Source organism: Dendropsophus ebraccatus, chromosome 5 (genome assembly GCF_027789765.1).
Source record: "Dendropsophus ebraccatus isolate aDenEbr1 chromosome 5, aDenEbr1.pat, whole genome shotgun sequence".
Taxonomy (NCBI): Eukaryota; Metazoa; Chordata; class Amphibia; order Anura; family Hylidae; genus Dendropsophus; species Dendropsophus ebraccatus.
Genome location: NC_091458.1, coordinates 88,081,009 through 88,098,734, shown reverse-complemented (window position 1 = coordinate 88,098,734; position 17,726 = coordinate 88,081,009). Strand labels below are relative to the sequence as shown.

Genomic DNA, 17,726 nt, shown 5'->3' with positions numbered 1-17,726 from the left:
AGGTAGAGTCGTAAAGCGCGACTGTCGTGCTTGTGTTGTGAGACGATGGCTGCCGGTATCGGAGACTTACGATGTGTTCAGTACAGGCGAGTTATGCAGTGACAGTCACACGGGAGCCAGCGCCATGTCCTATTCCTCCGGCCTTGTGATACTTCCCTCAGCCTAACACTATGAGTGCGGACGGCGGGCCGCCCGGGGGCTACAGCAAGAGGCTCCTGGTGACCGGCGGGGCGGGCTTCATGTAAGTGTCTGCAGGGCTGAGGCCTGTCACATAGCATAGCGGGCTTCTCATCTGTGTACAGTGCATATACTCATACTATTCTTGTCCTGCAGAGCAGTCAGTGCTGTATACAGTGCATATACTCATACTATTCTTGTCCTGCAGAGCAGTGAGTGCTGTATACAGTGCATATACTCATACTATCCCTGTACTATACAACAGTCAGTGCTGTATACAGTGCATATACCCATACTATCCCTGTCCTGCAGAGCAGTGAGTGCTGTATACAGTGCATATACTCATACTATCCCTGTACTATACAACAGTCAGTGCTGTATACAGTGCATATACCCATACTATCCCTGTCCTGCAGAGCAGTCAGTGCTGTATACAGTGCATATACCCATACTATCCCTGTCCTGCAGAGCAGTCAGTGCTGTATACAGTGCATATACTTATACTATCCCTGTCCTGCAGAGCAATCAGTGCTGTATTCAGTACATATACTTATACTATCCCTGTCCTGCAGAGCAGTCAGTGCTGTATACAGTGCATATACCCATACTATCCCTGTACTATACAACAGTCAGTGCTGTATACAGTGCATATACCCATACTATCCCTGTCCTGCAGAGCAGTCAGTGCTGTATACAGTGCATACACCCATACTATTCCTGTCCTGTACAACAGTCAGTGCTGTATACAGTGCATATACCCATACTATCCCTGTCCTATACAACAGTCAGTGCTGTATACAGTGCATATACCCATACTATTCCTGTCCTGTACAACAGTCAGTGCTGTATACAGTGCATATACCCATACTATCCCTGTCCTATACAACAGTCAGTGCTGTATACAGTGCATATACCCATACTATACCTGTCCTGCAGAGCAGTCAGTGCTGTATACAGTGCATACACCCATACTATTCCTTTCCTGCAGAGCAGTCAGTGCTGTATACAGTGCATACACTCATACTATCCCTGTCATGCAGAGCAGTCAGTGCTGTACACAGTGTATGTACTCATACTATTCCTGTCCTGCAGAACAGTCAGTGCTGTATACAGTGCATACACTCATACTATCCCTGTCATGCAGAGCAGTCAGTGCTGTATACAGTGCATATACCCATACTATTCCTGTCCTGCAGAGCAGTCAGTGCTGTATACAGTGCATATACCCATACTATACCTGTCCTGCAGAGCAGTCAGTGCTGTATACAGTGCATACACCCATACTATTCCTGTCCTGCAGAGCAGTCAGTGCTGTATACAGTGCATACACTCATACTATCCCTGTCATGCAGAGCAGTCAGTGCTGTATACAGTTTAAAAGTTGTTTTTTAGAACTAAAAACTGCATCACCTGCCGAACGGACCCCAGGATGGATCTGGATTAAAAGCAGCTATCTGAAGGTACAAGTGGTTTGGGGAGGGGTCAGATTGTGGGTACAGAGTCGCTTTAAGCATGGTTCTGTAAAATTGACTGTTATATGGAGGACAGAACAATGGATCTTTAGGGAATATGCTGCCTTAAAGGACATCTGATTGAACACGCTGGCCCCGGTGAGCAAGTAAAACACTGTGCAGATGATCAGAATTTTTAACAGCTCCACATAGTAACATTGCATTTTTATTCTGTACCCACTCTCTATAGGCATACATCCTTAAACGGGTTGTTCACAAATAATTTCATTCAAATCAACTGGTGCCAAAGATCTGTAATTTTTTTTCTATTAAAAAATCTTATCTTACAATACTCTTCAGCTGCTGTATGTCCTGCAGGAAATGGTATTCTATGGGGATCTGCTACTGCTCTGGACAGTTCCTGACATGGACAGAGGTGGCAGCAGAGAGCGCTGTGTCAGAGTGGAGAGAATACACCACTTCCTTCCTTTTAGGATATACAGCAGCTGATAAGTACTGGAAGACTTGAGATTTTTTTAATAGAAGTAAATTACAAATCTCTGGCACTTTTTTGCACCAGTTGATTTGAAATATTTTTTTTTTGTGTATGTGGTTTAGCAGACACCTTTTACAAGGAATGAGGTATAGTGCACCTAAGTGACCAACAAGTGACTAGGTGCAGCCACTGGCGCAACTCACAGGCAAAGTGTATAATCAGAGGCTACAGTCCATAGATGTCTAGAGCGAGACACGATATAGTGCGCCTTCACGGGGACATTCTGCACATAGAATGCTCGGTACTGCCAAACTAACAACTACCAAACATCACCAGGTGAGTAGATAATGTGACCAAACTCTTTTCGCCAATACATCAAATTGTGGCACTACAGGTACAAGCCTGCCCTCTCCAGCGTAACAAGGAGGTGTTATACTTGGGTATCTTGGAGCGGTTGCTGGATCTGCAAGCAAAACAAAGATGGTCCGCAGCGAGAGGTAGGTGATCGCCAGCTATCACTGTAATAGGTTGAGGTTCAGTGTTGGTAGGGCAAAGCAGGGGCAGTCCATGCAGGGCAATGAATGGAGATGGTCCGGGGTGGGGGTGGGGAAGTGGTGCGGAGTGCTGAGTAAGGGAATGCTCCAGCTGGCAACATTTACCAAAAAACTTCCGCCTGCAGAGTCTTGTGACGTCACAGACAAGTTGTACAGTGGCCGTCTAAGACCAAAGAACACTCCAACTCGCTTCCGAAAATCATTCATTTTCCTCGGTAGAGGTCCCCCTAGTTTGGTCTCCTCCTTCATAGCCTAGACCAGTGATTTTCAACCTTTTTTGAGCCGCGGCACACTTTTTATACTTAAAAAATCCGGGGCACACCACCAACCATAATGGCACAAAATGACACTAAAACAGTACATATTATACATATAGTTAATATTATAGATTCTAAATGTATTTATACTCACTCAGTGTGAAACCTGGGCCTGTTTTCTTCTCCCCCCTGTGCTTCTCTCCTGTGCTTCCCTCCACCATACTTCTCTCCTGTGCTTCTCTCCACCATACTTCTCCCCCCTGCTTCTCTCCTGTGCTTCTCTCCCCCATGCTTCTCTCCACCATACTTCTCCCTCCTGCTTCTCTCCTGTGCTTCTCTCCCCCATGCTTCTCTCCCCCCTGCTTCTCTCCACCATGCTTCTCTCCCCCATGCTTCTCTCCACCAAACTTCTCTCCCCTCTGCTCCTCTCCGCTGTTTCTCTCCCCCATCCCCATGTTTCTCCCCTGTTTCTCCCCCATGCTTCTCTCCCCCATCCCCAGGTTTCTCTCCCCCATCCCCAGGTTTCTCTCCCCCATTCCCAGGTTTCTCTCTCCCATTGTTTTCTTCTGTTTCTCTCCCCCCCCCCCCCCCCCTTCCTCCTCACTTCCTCCAAGATGGTCGCCGCTGCTGTCCGCCTCACCTACTGGCCGCACCACGCTCCCGGTCTCCGCTGATTTGGATAGGAGGAGCACGTCTGGGCGCTACAGGCGGCCAGTAGGTGAGGCGGACAGCAGCAGCGGGGCGATCTGCAGGGGCCCCATAGTTTGGGGAACTTTCCCCGCGGCACACCCGACCTGTGTCGCGGCACACTGGTTGAAAATCACTGGCCTAGACCACAGTTCCACCCATTTTCCAACATGGCTGATAAACCTCTTTATGTTTGTTCTTACTATGTTTTGTATCCTATACCCTAGACTAACATTTATATTCGGCAATCACTTTCCAACAGGGGGATTCCTACTTATAATTTAAAATAACTAAATGTATATAAAGAAAAGAGAAAAATTTTATTTAATTAAAAAAAAAAAATTTAATCCAATGCTATTAAAAGATAATCTACCAAAAAACCCTATCTATGTACAAATCAGGGGGATTTGACACCCTACTACAAGTATATAATAAACCACATTTTACTAAAAATGTCCCAACCTACTGAAGAGCAGAACATAATTAACAGTTGGACATAAAAAATATAATACAATAGGTTATAAAGAATCAACCTAGGAGATAAAACAAAAAAGAAAAAGTGTAAAATTCCTCAATATACAGGATATATATGCAGAGTATTAGACACCACACCCCCAATGGGGGCATTTTCAAAGGTATATTTATATAAAGAGAGACTGTTTGTTCCAAATGCGAGATGAGCAGAAGGTTCCATGACTCCTGAACTTTTGGAATTAAAGGGCATATAGCTCAATCTCACCATTCAGACCAACCGGTGCTAGTGAGTTAAATGGGTTGTCCAGAGAAATTTTTTTTTCTTTCAAATCAACTGGTGTCAGAAAGTTATATAGATTTGTAATTTACTTCTATTTAAAAATATCAAGTCTTCCCATACTTAGAAGCTGCTGTATGTCCTGCATGAAGTGTTGTCAGACACAGTGCTCTCTGCTGACATCTCTGGCTGAGACAGGAACTGTCCTGAGCAGGAGAGGTTTCCTATGGGGATTTGCTGCTGCTCAGGACAGTTCCTGTCTCGGCCAGAGATGTCAGCAGAGAGCACTGTGTCAGATTGAAAATAAAACAGCATTTCCTGCAGGACATATAGTAGCGTATAAGTATGGGAAGACTTGAGATTTTTAAATAGAAATACATTACAAATCTATATAACTTTCTGACACCACTTGATTTTAAAGAAAACATTTTTCGCTGGACAACCCCTATAAGATCAAATACTGTATCCATCTAGATTCGGCTCTGGACATCTTTTTGATAAAGTCCCCCTGTCTTTTGTCTTTTTTGACCATCTCAATTTTAAAGAAAGACGTACCCGTTGGGTCACTCTTATGCTTATTCCTATAGCAAGCCGATAGGGGATGGTTGAGGTGTTCTGACCATCGTGTTTTCAGTGGTCTGATAGTTGGCCCTATATATAATTTTCCACATGGACAACTGATGGCATAGATTTGTGTGACAGGTAATAGTATATTTGTTACAGAAGGATTGGGCATTATCAATATTTTTGAGAACTCCTATTAGTATACAAGCTTGGCATGACTTTTTTTTTTTTTTTTTTGTCAATAGCGTAGATTTACCGAAAGAACCGCTCCTCCTACCCAAAATAAAACAAGCCAGTGAGACAGAAAAGAGAGAGGAGATCAACATCCCAATATTTACCCAATATAATAACCAAACCCAAATATTTAAACTAATAGTGAATAAATTTTTAGTAGATTAACTATCTTTTAATAGCATTGGAATAAAATAATGCTCTTAAAATAAATAAAAAAAATCCTCTTTTTACATACATTCAATTATTTTAATATATAAGTAGGTATCCCCCTGTTGGAAAGTGATTGCTGAATATAAGTGTTAGTCTAGGGCAGTGCTTCTCAAACTGTGAGGCGCCCCTTAGTTGCTGGTGAGGCCTAGCTTGGCAAGGAAGTTCTCAAATAAATGACCACAAGCTGCATAGTCCTTTCCCTGACTGCAATAATCTCGGCTTTAGGAACAATAGTGACTCGTTTTGTACTTATTTAATGTTATAAAGAGATTAGGAGACACATGAAGAGTAGACTGAGCAATAGTTTTTATGTTTGCATGGACCATAGATGGTGAGGCCCCAACATCGTCTTGGTCAGTCTGGTGAGTCTCAGGCATCATTTTGTCTGTTGGGTGAGGTTCCAGTAGAAAAAGTTTGAGAAGCGCTGGTCTAGGGTATAGGATAGAAAACATGTTAAGAACAAACATGAAGAAGTTATTTAGCCATGTTGGAAAATGGGTGGAACTGTGGTTTTGGCTGTAAAGGAGGAGACCGAACTATGGGAACCTGAAGGAAAACAAATGACTTTCTGAAATGCGTTGGGGTGTTTTTCGGCCTCATTCAGCCGCCGTACAATTTGTCTGTGGGCTCACAAGACTCTGCAGGGGGAAGTTTTTTTCGTACACACTGCCAGCCAGAGCGTGCCCTTACTCTGTACTCCGCACCGCTTCCCCCCCAGACCATCTCCATTTATTGCCCTGCATGCACTGCCCCTGCCTCACCCTACCAACAGCAAACCTCAACTTATTACAGTGATGGCTGGCAATCACCTACCTCTCGCTGCGGACAGTCTTCATTTTGCTGCTGCTCCAGCAACCGCTCCAAGATACCCAGGTATAACACCTCCTTGTGGTCCTACGCTGGAGAGGGCAGGCTTGTACTTGTAGTGCCACAAATTAAAGGATTAGCGTAAAGCGTTTTGCCACATTACCTACTCACCTGGTGATGTTTGGCAGTATTAGCATTCTATGTCTAGAATCTCCCCCTGAAGGTGTGCTATATCGTATCTCGCTCTAGACATCTATGGACTGTAGCCTCTGACTATACACTTTTCCAGTGAGTTGCGCCAGTGGCCGCACCTAGTCACTTAGGTGCACTATACCTCTTTTATTTGTACCTTTGGTTGACAGGCCCAGTTTCCATCCTCATGCAGCACCACTTATGGGCTTGTGGCGCAGCTAGGAATCCATCTGTTCCTTCAGACAGCCTGTAATTCTGCTGGTTGTTTTTACCTTGTACAAGGAAACTCGAAATGTCTCTGTGATCTTTCATGTCATGGGAAGTTGTGTCCTAAAGTGTCAAGGGCCCTATTCCACCGGACGATTATCGTTCAGATTATCGTTAAATCATTCGAATCTAAACGATAATCGTTTGGTTGAAATGCAGTTAACTATTAACGACCGAACGAGAAATCGTTGATCACTTTATAAGACCTGGACCTATTTTTATCGTTGCTCGTTCGCAAAACGTTCGCAAATCGTTCGCATTGAATAAGACATCGTTCGGTCGTTTGCAATAGATACGAATGCAATAGCCAAGAAAAATTGATCGCAATTACGATCATAAGTAATGATTATCGTTCCATGGAAATGAGTGAACGTTTTCAGGTCTTTCGCAGTAGCGGTCGTTTGAGATTGTTAATCGTTAACAATTATACAAACGATAATCATCCGGTGGAATAGGGCCCTAAGACTAGAAGAAGTAATGATCTAGTAGGATCAGAAGCTTGGCCTGAGGGTAAAACTGCTGACTGGGCATTCAGCTAGTCATCTGATAGTCGTCTGCAGGGGCATATGAAGTCCTCCTCTTGGCCCCCAGCATAAGTTCCCTTTGTATCCTCACTGCAGGATCATACAGTAAATCTCGAGGATTATGTTGGCTGCTGACGCATCTGTGCTTGGGTTGGCAAAGACCCCGTTTACTTGAAAGGGAACTCAGGTGATGGTTTTTTTTTTTTGTTTTTTTTTGGGCTCTAATAAGCTACTTTCAGAAAATTATATAGATTCGTAAATTACTTCTATTTAAAAATCTCACATCTTCCAGTACTTATCAGTGATGTGAAAGAGAAGAGTTATTTTCTTTTTCCTAGGAAAACATTGACCCATCTACCCATCCAGCACTCATGGCTCATCTTGAGGCATAATATACCATGTGAATAAGCCACAACTGTGTTTCCGGCCTCGCTGCTTTAAAGGAGTGAACGTTTCCTGTTTAGATACCCTAATGCTGGAATATAGTGTTAACTCCTTAATGACAAGTCAATTTGTGAAGCTACCCTAATTTGTGACCCCCCCCCCCCTCGCAATCTCTTCCTGTGGATAGGGGAAAAGTGAATTCTTCTTGCAATACCTCTTTAATTCTTTTATTTCTCTCTAAATTGAGTCTATTCCTAAAAATAAGCTAGCCATTGTGCTTCCAGCGGTGAGGTAGCCTCTTGACACGTTTACTTGATCTTGTGAGGGTCTTGTGCCTTCAGTTATCCTTGTAATGTGCATTTTTGTAAGTGCACTTTGTATGTAGAAATGCTTCAAGCCATCTAACTTCCCCTCATGTTGAGTATGAAAGTCTATGGTTAGTCAGCTGCTCCTAGAGCATGTGCTACTAGAACTAGTCTTCCTGTAATGTCAGTGTGGTCTGCTTTATAGTGTGCCCTACTGATGCTTTATATAATCACTATGTGTGATAGATCTTTATTCTTACATATACTCTAATCAAATTCCCGTTAGAATATCACCTAGTAAACTACGTTATGTTTTACAGACTGAGGCCTGGTTGTAGAAATCTTGACATTGCAAGTGTTATGTTTGATGTGCTGTTATTATACCATCTGAAGTGGCACTCCGTAAGGTTACAGGATAGATGCTATATTGTAGCCATCACATACGGCCTCAACTCAGGGGCCCCTACAGGGCCGGACAGTTTACCCTCACCAGCTTTGCTTAAATAGGGTAAAATGATGTTGCTGGAGTGCCTTCATTCTCTTTTTTTGTTTCTCTTGCAGAGCATCCCATCTGATCATTTCACTGGTTGAAAACCATTCTGACTACCTGGTTATAAACCTTGATAAGGTGAGTACTGATTGTGCTCTGTTCAAGAACAAGATCTAGTTTGTCACTGTCTCTTTAAAGTGATATTTATATTCTCTGCACCACCCACAAGCTTAAAAGGACAACTTCAGTGAAAATCTTTTTCTCAGTAATTGAAACACATTACAAAGTTATATAACTTTGTAATATGCTTTAATCACCTATCTGCCCCTCTTCCCTATCTTTTCCCTCCTCAACCCCCACCAGGAAGTGATGTAAACCCATTCTTACCTAATGACTTTTGACCCCAGGCTTTTCTGTGGCAGCCATTTTGTGACAATGACATCATCAAGAGGGAGGTGGGTCTAAGCCCTGTTAGGCCAGCCTCCCTTTGTCCAATGACTCAGGTTGCTCAGCTCTGATTGGCTGAGCAAGCTGTAAGCCATCTAACAGTTCTACAGAGTCAGTTAGACATCACAGGAGACAAAGTGCATCATGGGAAACCAGAAAGTTGTAAGGCGAGTGAGTCTCAGTGGGCCCCCAACCATAGGGAACCACAGTAGATGACAATGCTTTCCGACTAATAAAGGGTATGTTTTACTACATTATTCATAGTGAACAGTGGAAAATACTTTCTACATTTGACACGTATAACCATGTAAAAATTAAAGCGTTTATCCAGCATTGCAAAAACATAGCTGCCTTTTTCCAGAAACAGCGCCACTCTCCTCCAAAGCTCGGATGGGGTAGTGCAACTCAGTTCCACTAAAAGAGAATGAAACCAAGTTGTAATACCACACAACATAGAGGAAGCTATGCCGCTGTTTATGTTTTCTTATTAGCCATCCATCCATTTTTCTATCTCTTTATCTCATATCTATCTGTCTAATATCTATTGGGCAGCATGAGGACTACACCGTAGCTGACGGACAATGACCAAATAGGCAACACCTGACGGGTATACTCACAGTACTAATAGAGTAAATGTATAGTAAAAATGCTAGATAATAATAATAAATAGCCCCATGCAGTTCAAGGCAACTATACTAAATATACAAAAAAGCCCGACTACTGCAACATAACTAAATGGAATAGATACTTTACTAATTCCTAGAAACAATACATTAAAAATGTAGGAGAAATCAGCACTGGTAATCATGGTGTACAGAGTATATGAGAGCAGTCAATTTATGACTCCATGTAGTATTTAGACCCAATTTTCTCTCTTTATGCTCTTATATAGTAAAAAGGCCACCATCTAAACCCTAACATAGTAGATTATCCCCCCTTGTTCCTAAATACGGAAGATAGACCCACCCTGTGCACCACCATACAGTAGTCAGGCCCCTCTGTACCTTCATGTTGAAATTCAGCTTCTCTGTGCATCCATATGGTAGTTAGGCCTTCTGTGCCCCAATATAGTTATTATTATATGACCATCCACGCTTGCAAAAACGTTAAAAAATTGTTCAAAAAACTAGCAAAGTTCGAATTCCAAACACTACTTCTGGGTAAATTTTCATTCGAATACCAAGCAGTTCGAGTTCCAAAGCATTCGAAAACCGAGGTATTACTGTAGTAGTAGTTAGGGCCTTAGACTCCCCTTTGTGCATCTATCTAGTCTTTAGACCTCTCTGTGCAGGCAATCTCCCCCCCCCCCAAAAAAAAAGGTAGTATCCTCCATGTAGGCATCCCCTCCAGCACCATCTCCTCTAGGTAATCCCACTGCTACGTATTCCCCATGCTGCCACCCTCTTCCCCAGCAGTAATCTCCCTGGTAATCCTCTTGGTGGTTAGACGACACCACCACCACTGTGAGTAGACTGTACCCCCTTTTCAGTTAGTCAGCACATCCCATACCCCAACCGCCATAGATAACATCCTTCCATGGAGTTAGCCCCACCCACCCACATTAGGTCCCCTTCCCTATAACTAAGGGGAAAAAAAGCCATACTTACCTGCTGTGTGGTTGCAGTACTGTAGTCTTCTGATGTCAACTGTCTACCTACTGTGAGCGCACGAGTGACATCACTCATGTCCCACAGCTTTAAGGGAGGGAAAGGCCTCTTGTTGCCACAACAGTGATTGGCAGGGTGGAGAGCCAATGCTCTCCTCGCCTTGTCAATCACCGTGCTACATTCAACTGTATGTTCTCCTCGCATACAAGCGCATGCAGCTAAATGGTCAGACACAACATGCGGTAGCCATGTTGGCCCCCAGGAGAACTTGTTGCTCGTCAAAAGCCACCTACAGCCAATAGACATTTGTTAAGTCTGTCTGCAAAAGCAATAGCTTGTTTGCTTGTTTGGGCCCGGGAGCGGCCTCCCCCTCTGCCCCCACCAAATTATGCTCCTGCCTTGGAGCCATCTCAGATTTGCACTTACAGCCTCTATAGATAGTTCCTTCAACATAGAACCCCTATTGGTGGCTACAGAACAGGGACTTCCAAAATGGTCACAGCTCTCCCTGTCCTTATTAGGCAGGTGAAACATCTTTATGATTATTTATCTCCCTAAATTTTTATATCTCTTTCACTCCCCCCCCCCCCCTCTAAAAAAAATTATTCGTCCGTAGAATTCTGTCTGTACACGGGTGTTCTGTGGACTGTTCCTGGGAGCTCCCAGCATCATGCTTAATTATAAGGTTGGGTGCGCCTGAACAGTTTGAAAGTTCATGCTAGTGTTCTGATGGCGCACCGACAGAATTCTACAGACGTGTGAATGACCCCTAAGAGAGCTGCTTTGAGTATTCTCTTTCCTAGAATTCCCAGTGCAGCAGGAATGGTCTGTAATTCTCCACAGATCTTTTTATAGTATAGTGTTTTTTTTTTTTTGTTTTTTTTTTACTAAAGTCTTTGGGGGAGATTTATCAGACCTTCCGCAAACTAACAATAGAGTAGTTGCCAATATCAACCTATCAGATTCTAGCTTTAATTTTTTCATAGGCCTTAGTAGAAATGATAGAAGCAGTCTGGTTGGCCGCATTGGCCAGCTGCTCCACTGTTCAGGAGCAAATGTTTGATAAATCTTCTGCTTTGCGTCTGAAGCTTTCTCAATCCTTACACTGGATCTCTGGACACTAATGAGCTGGGAGAACTGTTTCCAATTGTAATTTTAAAAAAATTCCAGCATGTGGCAAAGAACAAAGAAAATTAAATGAACATCTTAAAATAAAATGTATGAATAAATGAATGAATGAATAAAGTGCTGATATTCCAGTTTATTACTGATTTATAGTTAGTGACACTGACATTGCTTCTGGCCTCTTTTCCTATTTACTCTATTTAGCTTGATTATTGTGCCAGCTTGAAAAATCTGGATGCCGTTTCAAGTAAAGCAAATTACAAGTTCATACAGGTATGGTATGTCCACAGATACCATGTATTGCACCACAAAGCCACAGCATTTTGTTATAAAACTGATTTTTTGATTGGACCTGGACCGTCCATCAGTTGTAACTTGTGTCATCACCCTTATGGAATTTCCCAAGAATTTAGGTGGTAATGTATGTAGTTAAAGGGGTATTCTCATCTTAACTAACATAGTTATACTTGTAGGACATGCAAAGTTAAACATTTTTGCAAAGAAAATTTATTTAGCAAACTTGTCTTCTCCTCATATGCTGTTTTCCTCCCATTTGTTGACATCTCATTGCCGTGTGTGTGTGTGTGTGTGTGTGTGTTTATATATGTATATATATGCCAGGCAATGAAATGTCAACAATGGGAGGGAAACAGCATATCAGGAGAAGAATACAAGTTTGCTAAATGTTTAACTTGGCATGTCCTACAAGTATAACTATGTTAGTTTAGATGAGAATACCCTTTTAAGTTCTAGGACCAGTCTGGGTCTCACAACAGCTTCTGTATCTGTTTCTTGTATACAACATTAAAGTTTGTAAAGCTGACAGATTTACTCTCCATGCTTTAGCTTTATGTAGAAACAAAATGTCTCCATCATAATGAATATTTCCATTCATATCCAGCACTGTGACCTTAATTCAGTAAATGAGCTGTGAAATCAGTGTGTACTTTGCAATCTTGTATGTATGATGGTCATTAAGCTAGATGTGTGCCTCTTGATGTGCCGTGGATGCTTCTCGTCTAATCTCTAACTTTCTATCTTAGGGGGATGTCTGTGACTCACAATTTATAAAGCAACTCTTCGAAGCTGAAAGTATAGATGTGGTATTACATTTTGCTGCACAGACCCATGTAGGTGAGCGTGGATGCACTACTATTTCTGTGAATTGTGTTGTAGAAACAAATTTTTGCTGACAAAGGGATTACCCGGGCCTGTAAAAATACAGCTACTTTCTTGCAAAAACCTACTTTATTACTTATAATGGCTTTTTTTCTATAGATCTCTCTTTTTTGGATTCCTTTAAGTTTGCATATGTGAACACCTATGGGACACACATTGTTCTTAATGCTGCTTATGAAGCCAGAGTGGAAAAGTTTGTCTACATAAGTACAGATGAAGTTTATGGGGGAAGCCTTGAAGAGGTACAGTAGCTGGACCTGTAATTCCCTTAAGGTTCCCAAGGGTTTTCAGAACTTAGTCTTTTTTACCTTGCTGTATATGTATAATATATATAATTATATATAATAACACATGCTTCATGTGACTACATTAGCATTTTTTGATTATCTTGTACACTGTAGTACGAGTGCAACATCAGTCACGTAGGTAAGTGGGGCCACAGCACTTATGCCAACCTGCAGCTTCATTCAAATGGGGGACCAGGGACCCCTAAACTTTTGAGTATTAGGGCTCCCAATGACCAGACACTCATCATGTATCCACTGAATGTGAGAAGTGTAGTTTGTGGGAAAATCCCTTTAAAAAGCATCTCAAAATGGAAGTAATTTAAACTTTGCAACTTACCTTTTTGTCTCAAACCCCCTCCACATAGTCTGTAAGCTCATGCATGCGAGTAGGACCCTCACTCATGTACTGATTACTATATGTATATCTCTGTAATGTTGGATTTTCGTCTGTTTGTAGACCCTAGAATTGTAAAGTGCTGTGGAATCTGCGCAATCTAAATAAAAATTACTATTTATTATTATTTAAAGGGTATTTCAAATAAAAGCACTTCTATACTAAACTACCACCCACCCCGTTTGCTCCAGCTGCAAGACTGCAACTAGGAGAAGTTTCTCTTCTGCTACACAAAAGTCTGTGGTTCTGAAGAAAATAGCTTATCATTAGTCGTACCTACCTAGCCAACCAGTGGCCTTAGTGGTGTCCTGCCTTAGGATTGGGCAGGATCGGGTAGCAAAGTTCATCATTAGAATCTGCATCAAAACCCCTCTAGGTACATAATAGCAGGTTTGTAGGTACATTTTCTCTTCCCTTCTACATAAAGCAAAAAAATAAACATATTAGGAAATGCAATATCCATTACGATACAATAACATAATTTTATTATCATTCACACAACAAATGCCCAACAATTCCCATCATGCCTGGAAAGCAAAAGCTTTGGCTTGTACTCCTGGAACAGCTGGAAGGCCACGAGTTTGACACCCCTGTATAACATTGTATGTCTGGTCTGAAGTTACAATGATCCAGGAAAGGCCATTGTATGTTGCAACCTGAGGCTGTGCTGCTGTGTCAGTACACTAGTGTGAACTTCAAACAGGGTTGGAGCTTGTGACATCACAATTAATCATGATGCTGGAAGCTCCGAGGTCCACTCCTGCGGATGTGTGCATTAGCCATAATAATGAAGACCGATCCTAGTTTTTTTCCTTTTGTGGTTTCCATTTATTATCACCAGAAGTAGCAATGTGTATGGACCATATATGTGGGGCCCTATTACACGGCCCAATCTACAGGAGAAAGCGCTCGCCTCCTCCTCGTTCTCTGCTCGCTATTTGTGCTACTACATGCACAGACATTGAGTGGGGAGGAGGGGGTGGTTGCGGGCAGCTGCATGAGGGGCTGTCATGGTGGCCCATAGAGGAGAACAGCGGTCTGCCACTCCTATTACACCAATGGTCACTATCGTCATTGTTGTTTTAGAACATGCTGAAAGAAAACGATCAGCCCACGTAACAAAAGAAGAAATGTCTGTGTGAACCACGTTCAATGTCCCAAGTGTATCTCTCTTACTGGCATATATGTGATATGTGCTCTCAGTCATTTAGGCTGCCACAAGCCTGTTTATCAACGTGTATATATATGTGTAGCGGAGCATCATACTTGATAACGAATACAACTCTTCAGCTTCTTATTTATCCAAGGAAGAAAGGATTAGACTCCCTTTTAGTCGTTCATTTTCTTATTTTATTCTCTGATATATTTGCATGCTGGTTAGCAATGGTAGCTCTGGGCTCTTTCAGGTGTGCATAGAACGGAGTGGGCGTTCCTTACTGCCGTGACGTTTCGGGTCGCCCCCTTACTCAAGGAAACGATCAGCCTCCATTGTATCTGATAATGTTTGTACGTATGTGCTTAGGGGATACATCCTTTTTGTTGGTAAAATTTGAACTTTTTATTAAAAAAGATTATATATACAAAGCACCAGTTTAGTTTGGAAGTTCTGACAGTCCAGGGGTATTTAGCCAGTTTCTATAAAAGTGCCTTACTGTGCTAAAAAACGCTTCTAGCCAGCCGTCCTGCCCCCCTTTCCTGCAGGGAGCTATGAACTTGCAAAGCTGTACTTCAGCCTAATGATGCCTCATTTTCTATACATATTCTAATGGTTAGAGGTCACATTGGTGTAAACAATGATTTAGAAAATTTGGATTGTGTTATTCCCAGTACAAAATTATGTAGATGAGTCTCTTTATTACAGAATATTTTGCCCGGTATTCTGAACATTATTCCACTTCGTTGCCATCTTAAAAAATTCATATTTCATTAGGAATTTGATGAAACATCACCGAAACGGCCAACGAATCCATATGCGTCGTCCAAAGCAGCTGCAGAAAGCTTTGTACTCTCTTTCTGGGAAAGATACAAGGTAAGGAGGCAAGGAAAGAGCCAAGGATATATTAGCAGTGGGAGTCATAGCTCTATTCAGCCGGGTATGTGTGTAAATGAAGCATCACACAGCCATATGTTGTGAAGTGTGAAATGATTATTTATATTGCTGGATGTATTTAGGATGTAGACCAAAGTGTCCACCTGCTCTGCAGTGCACCAGCTGTCCTTCATTTCTCTCACTCTGAAATTGTTTACCCCATGAAACTGCAGCAGAGTGACAACACAACCACACCGATGCCATTTCTGGCCTTTTTACTCCTCATGAGCAATGTTACATTTAATCAGCAACCCTATATAGAAAAAAGTAAGTTTTATACCAGAAAGTTACCAGTGTTGCCCTCATGTTATGATGAGGAGTCTGGGCCTATAAAGTCATATCTTATATATATCCTATATAAGACTGTGTTGAGTTAAATGTGCAATCCGCACCAATGTCCACATCCAGATTGATCCAATTTAGTATGAAAACCCACTCCCCTTGACACCAGTAAGAAATTCCACATCCTGTTGAAAAATCTTAGCAGTTTAAAAATAAATATATGGTTGCTGATTTTTCAGTGGGAAAAAAGTGACATTCTGTACATTCACATGGATTCTCCCACTGAAATGAATGGGAGTTTAAAATCTACATTAAAATTCCCATTGAGGCTAACTTTTTTGCCTTCTCAGTTTGCTGTATGACTAAAGCCCTAAATGTGCATGAGAGCTTTGATGTGTGGCAAAGATAGGGTCCATTTATGCTGTGTTTACACGGAACGATTATTGTGCAAATTTGCACGATAACGGTTGAATTAGAACGATAATCGTACGTGTAAACGCAGCGGACGATCAAGCGACGAGCGAGAAATCGTTCATTTTGATCTTACATGTTCTTAAATCGTTGTTCGCAAAAAATTCGCAGATCGTTCACCAATTTTATTTTATGTGCGAAATAGGTTTAAGCGATCGCAAAACGATTTTTCCGTATGATATATCGTACCGTCTAAACGATAATCGTTCTAAAATAAACATTGTTCTTTCGATATCGTTAATCGTATGGTCGGGTGAATTATCGCTCTGTGTAAACGCAGCACTACACAGAAGGATTATAGCCAAAGCCAGGAATGGATTTGAAAAGAGGAGAAATCTTAGGCTTTCCTTTATGACCTATTCTCTGTTTATAGTCTGTTTCTGGCTTTGGCTTCAAATCTTTGGCAGATAATCTGTCAGATTATCTTTCTGTGTAAATGGACCCTTAGACGAAGCAATTTTTAACGATTAGCAATAAACAATCATCATTGACCTGAAATTGTTCGCCTTATTACACAGAACAATAGTAGTTAGTTACCATCGTTACTACGATTGTTGACTCCATCTGATCCCAGCAAATTAAGGAACTGTGTGGAATTATGGTGCGTTTACACAGGCAGATTTATCTGACAGATTTTGGAAGCCAAAGCCAGTAATGGATTTGAATAGAGGAGAAATCTCAGTCTTTCCTTTACGACCTGTTGGCTGTTTATAGTATGTTCCTGGCTTTGGCTTCAAAAATCTGTCAGATAAATCTGTCTGTGTAAATGCACCATTACACTGAACAATTAGAGAACGATTAGTGAGTGAATGCGAAATTACAGCAAACAATTACCAATGATTTTGCTGTCAGCACCAAACTATGAACGATTTCTCATTGGTCGTTTCTTTGTTGCCTACATTTACACAAAATGATGATTGTTTAAATTCAAATGATATAATGATAATATGTACGATAACTGTCCTGTGTCCTGAGTGCTGTCCCTATTGCCTAAGAACATGAGGCAGGAAGGCTTATGAAGACCTCTTCACATCTTTAGATCCCTTCAGCGATGGAATAATTGTTTGACTTAGGATATATTCCTAGTAAGGAAAATGCAGGGAAATTTAAAGTGGAGATCTATGTGTGCTTGAAGTTCCGCCTGTCCCATTGACGCAATGACATGGTCAGGCTCAATCCATCCAAAGAATCAACATGTGCGGCCTCTGCTTGAAATTTCCCTGCATATTCCATATTGGCAACATACCCTAACAGAGCAAAATAGGGATTATTCCTAGTGCTTGCCATCGGGAACATAAACTAGGTGATCCTAGTCTGTGACTGGAGTGAGCAGAAGAGCTGTTACTGCACTAAGGCATCACATTTCTGCACAATAACCTTCCTCTAGTTAACTCCCGCTTGTAAAAGAGCTATTGCTAATGCTGCAATTTCTTAATAGTTTAGGTGGCTTGCCCTATGGGTCACTGGATTTTTCAGCTAGGTGTCACAACAAAAA

The 17,726-nt window shown here is 41.8% G+C and overlaps 1 protein-coding gene across 2 annotated transcripts in view; it reads left to right on the top strand.

Moving 5' to 3' along the window:
• The window catches only part of TGDS (TDP-glucose 4,6-dehydratase), a 31,996-nt gene that overhangs the window by 112 nt on the left and 14,158 nt on the right, over positions 1-17,726 (top strand). Inside the window, exons 1-6 of one of the 2 annotated variants that reach the window (XM_069970673.1) lie at positions 10-241; positions 8,422-8,488; positions 11,734-11,802; positions 12,573-12,663; positions 12,808-12,950; positions 15,320-15,418. In XM_069970673.1, coding sequence (XP_069826774.1) covers positions 171-241; positions 8,422-8,488; positions 11,734-11,802; positions 12,573-12,663; positions 12,808-12,950; positions 15,320-15,418 — 540 coding nt within the window. In that variant the 5' untranslated portion in view covers positions 10-170. Of the gene's footprint in view, positions 1-9; positions 242-8,421; positions 8,489-11,733; positions 11,803-12,572; positions 12,664-12,807; positions 12,951-15,319; positions 15,419-17,726 lie in introns of those variants that run through there. The other variant, XM_069970674.1, reaches the window with a different exon arrangement.